Genomic DNA, 7232 nt, shown 5'->3' with positions numbered 1-7232 from the left:
GTTACGCAGCAGTACTGCGGCAACAGCTGACTGTTACACTTGGCCCTGAAGAGCCTTGCATTTCCTGAGAGTCTCCGGCCACTTCTCGCATCTGGTCGCTTGGACCGAGACAGTAAGCCGCACCTCTGCTCCTCTTCCCGGAAGGAGCGTGCCTTCTGTCCCCTCTGTCACCCCCTCCCCGGGGCCTGTCCTGACACGGGGGGCCAGGGAGTGCCAGTCGCTGCCACAGAACAAAAGACGAATTCAGAGCCGCAGACTAAGGTGGGGAAAATTGTTTCGTTTTAATTAAACTGGTTGAAGAAGCCAAGACACAGACAGAAAGAGACAAAGAACAGACTGGAAATAGTTTAGAAAAGAAAAGAAAACCGATCGCGGCGAAGTCAGCGCGGGGTGGAGTGGCGGCAGCAGCTGCCGGGCCTTCACGTCAGCTCCAGGACCACTGTCAGGGCGAGCACCAAGGTGAGCCGGATGCCAGCAGGGCCAGAAGCGGAACCTGTGTCAGGGCGGCAGGGAGCGGGGTCAGGGTCAGGACCGCGGACCCCGATGGGCGGGGCAGGAACGGATCCCGGATGGCAGAGCTTCAAAGGGGCCCCAGCAGAGTTTGGATTCAGCCACGGGATGCACTGGGTTCAAATCCAAGCTCTGGCACCTGTCCCACCAAACTGGGCGTGACCCCTTCCCTGCCCCGGGCTTGCTGGACTGAGCTCAGGCTCCCTGGTGGCCACTGGGACCATCCAGTGGGGACCGGGTGTGGGGGCCTCCATTGTGAAATGTGAGATCAGCCCAGTGTGGGGAGGAAAGGGCTGGTGGGCCAGGGAGCGGTGTTTGGGTCCCGTGGACCGGTGCTCAGGTTGGGCAGGAGCTCAGGGAGGGGGGTATAAGAGTCTCCAGCCGAGGCACCTGAATGTGCTCCCCGCTGCCCTGTGGAGTGGTCCCGAGCCCGGGGGCACAAGCCCATGGTCAATGGCGACACATCCTCTTAGGGCCAGGGCAGCTAAGTTCTCTGAGCTGAGCGAGCTAGAGTCATTGTGGATAGTGGCGAGGGGACACGCTAGGTCCCTGGAAACCCCCACTGGCTGATTTCAGGGTGCTGAGTCCCCCTTAGTGCCTCAGCACCCATTCCTGACCACCCCTGACCCAGACTCTGTTGAACCAGAGGGCAACCGCCCGCCTGAGGCTTGAGGCAAAGGCAAGGGTATACGAACGGGCCGCTGGGGAGACCGGGGCTGCCTGGACCCTTGCAGATCCCTTGGGTTTTAGCGAGAAGCTCTGAGGGTGAGGACGTACCATTGGAGTCTTCCGTTCCTCTTGGAATATTTGGGTTTTCTGTTGGAAAGGACGGAAAGAGAACCGGCTTGGGGTGACATTCAGAGCTCCGTAAAGGAACCCTCCCGTTTCCAGCACCTGCCGTGTGGTATCGCGGGCGCCCTCTCGGGGCAGCCCAAAGCCCCTGTGCGGACATGGCATTAGGTCTGCTTCACAGACGGAGAAATGGGGGAGGTCGAGCGGCTTGCCCCAGGTTGCCCGGCTGTGAAGTGATGCGTCCGGGATCCGAACCCAGAGATCCAGCTTCAAGCACTGAACTCTGGTGCCTCTGTGTGAGGCATCCTCGCAGGCAAACTTAGGGGACCCGGGCCCCGGCCGTTCCCTCGTCCTTGGGATGGCTCCAGCCAGGGCGCCACCCCTGGTCGCCCTCCCAACCCCCGCTCAGGGCAGCGTACCAAATACGATGAGCCGGGTGTGTGTGTCGGTGGAGCCCAGGGGGTTCTGGGCTGTGCAACGGTACATGGAGCCATTGAGCTCGGCAGGAACCCGTTCCAGCACCAGCTCCTTCCCGTCAAACTCAGCGCTGCCATCCAAGAGGCGGCTTCCGACCCGCGTCCAGGTGAACATGGGCTCCGGGAAGACTTCGTTCTGTGGGTCGGGGGTTGGGGGGGGGAGCGTTGGGTCACAAGGGGAACCATTCTGCCAGAGCAGGAAGGGGTCAGAGGCACGGCCTGGCCGGGGCTGGACACACGCTGCCATCCGATGGGGCAGGAGTGGCTGCCCGGAACCCCAGCAAGAGAAGGACTCCAGGGCCGGAAAGGATGCCAAGTCCATGAGCTGGGTCTGCGCTGGGCTCTGGATGGAGAGCGAAACCTTGCCCTTCCTCATCAGAGGCCATTCAGCCTCACCGGCTGGGGGACTGAGGTCAAGGGAAGTGTCTTAGAGGGATACCTGTGACCAGTGGTGTCCCTGTCACCTCCCACCACCCTTCCAGATGCTTGGAGTGAGGCCGACCTGAAATCCGTGGACCAGAATCCTCACTGTGTCCCCGACCCGGGCTCTGCTGGGTGTCATCATGATTTTGGGTCCTTTCGGGGCAACTGTAGGGAGAGGAAGGCCAGGTCAGAGAGGTATGCGTATATATGGAGAAGGGGAGACTGAGCGAGGACAGGAGGCACGGGGAAAGTGGGAGAGAAAGTTCCAGTCCAGCAGCGAGCATCCGTGGGGGGAGCTGCCACTGAGCCAGGAGCTCTGACGATGCCCATTCATCCATCCACGCCTGCGTTCTTACGCACACTCAGTCCCCGAGCCCCTGCAATCAGTCCGACCCTGAGACCTGGGATTCAGTGGTGGTGCGCAGAACGCGACCCCTGGCCCTGTGGGGTTCACTCTCGGTGCGGATGAAAGATGAGCACAAGGCTGATCAGGGTCAGGTCAGAGAAGCCCAGGGGACGGTGGAGGTGGGGACGCCCAAGAGAAGTCTACCCCACAAACGACTCGGCTGTTAGTGGCAGGGAGCCTGTCCCAGCAGCTGCGATGGCTTGAAACACCCCAAACTGCCACCCATGCGAAATCCTCATGAGGCGGGACTCTGCCGTTATCACCCCCTGCACGGCTGGGTTAACCAGGCCCAGAGAGGGCAAGGGACTTGCCGAAGGTCACGCAGTGAGTAGGAGCCAGGACAAGACTCCGCTGTCTCCCTTCTGGCCCGATGCTCCTTCTAGTAATCTGCCCAGTGGGGTTTTTCTGGAATCCCTAGATTGGAGGTACGGGGGGTAGACAGGTGTGTGGGGGGGACCATCTCCTCCCGTCAGCCCTTGTCCTCCCTGCCTCTTTCCTCACCTCCTATATCACTTCTTTCAAGGCCCTTTATATCGTGAGCTTGGGGGACAAGACGCCCGGGGCCTTGCCGTCCTCCGCACAAGAGAATGTCAGGGCTGGGAGAGCCACCGGGACCTCTGAGCCCGTCCCCTCAGGATCAGATTGGGAAACCGAGGTGCAGGAGTAACAAAGGGGCTTATCCACGGTCACCCACACGGTTAATTTCCCATGTTTCCTGAGGCTCTTTCCCCCAGACTCATTCAGTCATTCAACAGGCAATTAGTGAGCCACTCCCGTGCCAGGCTCTGGGCGGTGCGGGGGGCACGGCAGTGTGGGCAAGCCAGGTGCCTGCCGGCTGGGAGCTCACACTTGAGTCGGGCACACGTTCCACGCACAAGCGAGTGCACAGACGGGAAACCAGTATGCAGATGCTCTGCTCACACGGAGGGTGAGTGCCGGCCAGAGTCTCCTCCAAGGAAGGTGACATTTCAGTTGAGACACGAAACTCCTGAGGAGGGTTCCGGGGGGGGAAGGAGGAGCCAGGTCCTGTGGGCACTGAGGCCGAAGGTCAGGGGGCATGGGGGAGAGGCCTCCCCAGCTGGAGGGAGGCCTCAAGGCTTTGGTTAGAGGGCCACACCCCGTGCCTTCTCTGCGAACATCTTCCGGGGGTGACGGCAGGAGAAAAGCTGTGTCCCAGGCCCTGGGGCTGGCCTGGGCTCTCCCCGACCCACCCCTGCCTCCTCCCCAGCCTCTCCTTCCCCGCTCAGCTCTCCAAGTGGAAATCAGAGCAGCCCGCAGATGTGGGTGGTCTCCCTGGCATTGCGAAGTTCATTCTCTGAGAAGGAAACGAAAGGACTATTAATTAAACCACGAGCCAGGCGTCTGAAGTGCCACGTGGGGCTGAGGGACGCACGGATGGGAGGAGTGGGGGCGCAGAGAGGGCTTCCGGGGCCGCCTCCGCCAGCCAGCGCCGGATGGGAGGGAGGCTGGGGCGGATTCCGGTCTAGCGTGCGTGGCCTTGGTTGGGTCACTGCACCGGGCTTTCCCCAGGTGCATGATGGGAACAATGAGAACAGCTCCGCCTACCGGGCCCCCTGCTGCCCCCCCCCCCCCCCAGTGCTAGCGGCCGCCCCTTCCAGCGGAGGGCCTAGCGAGTGAGGTGGGAGGAAACCTCACATGCTCTAGACTCCCTGTTAGGCCTATCGCCCCATCCTCAGGGTGCTTAAGAGGCAGGGTTGCATGAAACCCATTTTGCAGGCCATACACCTGGCCCTCTGGAGGGCTGCAGCTTGCCGGAGGCCGCACAGCAAGGAAGTGATGGGAGCAGGGCTCGATGGGTCTTCCGAGGAAGGCCCCGAGGCCAGGGCTGGTGGGGAGGAAGGGGTGCTGTCTTTCACTCGGGCAGCCAGACTCTCTCCGTGGCTGCCTGAGCTGCAGGTTCCCAGAGGCTCCTGTGTGGAGCTGGCCCTGGGGGACGAAGGGGGGCAGGTGAGGGGTCTGTCCTGCCCTCACTCTGAGCGCCATCCTGGCAGCTGCTGACCAACCAGCACCTTGGTGGAAGATCCCACTCCCGCCCCTGTCACTGCTGCTTCCGATGCTGCTTCCACAAGCCAGGCCAGCTGCTGTCACCCTCCCCACTCACACCCCTACCGAGAGCCACCAGCAGCTCCTGGCAGTCAAATTCTGCCTCCCCAACCCCCACCTGCTCCTAGAACACAGCACTGAGAGTCTCCAAAAGGAATGTTCTGAGCCCCTGGGCTTTCCCTGCCCTCCACCGCTGGATACACAGAAAGAGTGGGGGTCCAGAGACCCAGGATTGGGGCCTAGGCTTCTGCTCTCTGACAGCATGACTTGGATGTATCAGTTCAACTTTGTTGGGCCTCAGTCTCCTTACCTGTAAGTGGGGGACAATAGGTTAGTACACTTTTTGAGGAGTTACTCTGAAAATGATAATGGAGGACAGATGGGAGGCTATAACGTGAAATGGAAAGTGGTGTGCATCGGTCTAGGGGAGTATAAACGATCCTGATGATATAAGCTGCCCTCCTTATCTCTCCTGAAGATTCCACTGCAAGAACAGCCTTGTGAAATCTCATGGAAAAGCTCCTCTAGGTTTCCCCCAGGAATTCTGGGTGTTCACTAAAACCATCCATCCATCTGCCCATCCATCCACCCATCCATCCATTCATCCATCTATCCATCATTCATCCATCCATCCATCCATCCATCCATCCACCAATCCACCCATCCATCCATCCATCTACCCACCCACCCATCCATCTGTTCACCTTTCTGTCCATCTATCCACCTGTTCTTCCATCCATCCATCCGTCCGTCTGTCCGTCCGTCCATCCATCCATCCATTCATCCATCTATCCATCCATCCATCCATCCATCCATCCATCCATCCACCCACTCACCCATGCATCCATCTATGCATCCATCCACCTACCCACCCACCCATCCATCTGTTCACCTTTCTGTCCATCTTCCACCTGTTCTCTAACCCATCCATCCATCCATCCATCCATCCATCCATCCATCCACCCTTCTGTCCATCTATCCATCTGTTCTTCCTTCCACCCACCCATCCATCCATCCACCTACTCACCCATGCATCCATCCATCTGCCCACCCGCCCACTCATCCATCCATCCATCCATCCATCCACCCATCCACCCACCCACCCACTCATTCATCTGCTCTATACATCTAGTTATTTGTGGTTCACCTAAACTGTGCCGATTACTGTGCAGGGCAATGCTGGGGCTATAACAATGAATATAACAGTAGCTGATATTTACTGAGTGCTTACTCTGTCTGTCACTATGCTAAGCACTGGATGGATATGTACTGCCTTATTTAATCTTCACAACAACCCAGAAAAGTATGACTTACTTCTTAGACAGGTGCTTACTGAGTAATATGTTAGGGATCATTCTGAGCCTTGTACCGTGTGAACGAGGCAGGTAGAGACCCTGCCCACACGGAATTTAAATTCCAGTGGGAGATCCAGGGAATAAGGAAACACGTAATGTACCTGCAGGTTGAGCGAAATGTGATGCCAGAGAATAAAGTGAGATAAGCAGCTGATGGGGCCAGGAGGAAGAGGCTGTTTGAGATACGGTGTTCAAGGAAGGACTTTCTGAGTAGAAGATCTGAACAGGGGCCTTAGGGACAGAGGGCTTAAGAATATCTGGGGCAAGATTATTCTAGGCAGAAAGGAAAGCCGGTGCAAAGTTCGTGGTGGGCCCGAGCTGGGTGCATTCACAGAAGAGTTAAGAGGACCCAGTGGCTGGAGCGGACAGAGCAGAGGGGGGGTAATGTATGGACATCACTGGGATTTGGTTTTAAATGTAATGGCAGTTGTGCAGAGAAATGCACTCTTCTGAACACAACTTAGCGAATCCTAACGCGAACACCTGTGTAGCCACCGTCCCAATCAAACTCTAGAACACCCCCATCCCTCCGGAAGGTTCCTTTATGCCTCCTTCCACCCCCCCCCACCCCCCATAGGTACACGCTGTTCTGACTTCTCTCACTGGAGAGTTTTGGTAAATGTTCTAGAAGTTTACCGTATAAACGGAATCCCGCAGTGTGTACTCTGTGCCGTCTGGCGTGTTGCACACGGTATCATGTTTTCTGAGCTCTGTCCACGTGGTCGCGACTAACAGGAGTTCGTCCGTATTGATGAGAAGTAGCTCATCGTAGGACGATAGCCCGGTTTTGTTCTCCCACCTTCCCAATTACGGACATTCGGGTTCCTTACAGTTTTTATTGTCGTTGTTGTGAACATTCACCTCCAAACGTTTGTGGACATAATGTTTCCATTTGTCTTGGGTAAACACTTAGGAGTGAAATTACTAGGTCATAAAGTAAGGGTGTTTTCATCTGGGAAAGCAAGTGCTAATCGTCCAACATGGTGGCACTGGTTTATGCTCGCACCGGCGATGCACGAAGGTTCTGATGGTTCCACATCCTTGTTGGCATTTGACATTACCCGTTCTTTCGACGTTAGCCGTTCTATTGCTTGTGCGGCGGTACCCCACTGAGGTCCTAATCTTCATTTTCCCGATGACTAATGATATTATAAACCTTTTCATATGCTTATGGGCCATTCGGACGTATTCTTTCTTTCTTTCTTT

At 57.3% G+C, this 7232-nt stretch overlaps 1 protein-coding gene across 1 annotated transcript in view; it reads right to left on the bottom strand.

Moving 5' to 3' along the window:
* Positions 1-257: 257 nt before the first annotated feature.
* IGSF21 (immunoglobin superfamily member 21) overlaps positions 258-7232 on the bottom strand; it is a 233599-nt gene continuing 226624 nt past the window's right edge. Inside the window, exons 7-10 of the mRNA XM_043573888.1 lie at positions 2281-2366; positions 1722-1914; positions 1288-1326; positions 258-493 (exon numbers count right to left, since the gene is read on the bottom strand). Of these exons, the coding sequence (XP_043429823.1) occupies positions 420-493; positions 1288-1326; positions 1722-1914; positions 2281-2366 (392 nt within the window). The 3' untranslated portion in view covers positions 258-419. The remainder of the gene's footprint in view (positions 494-1287; positions 1327-1721; positions 1915-2280; positions 2367-7232) is intronic.

This window comes from Prionailurus bengalensis, chromosome C1, assembly GCF_016509475.1.
Source record: "Prionailurus bengalensis isolate Pbe53 chromosome C1, Fcat_Pben_1.1_paternal_pri, whole genome shotgun sequence".
NCBI lineage: Eukaryota > Metazoa > Chordata > Mammalia > Carnivora > Felidae > Prionailurus > Prionailurus bengalensis.
Note: the sequence above shows the minus strand (reverse complement) of the source record. Positions and strands in the feature narration are given on the sequence as shown.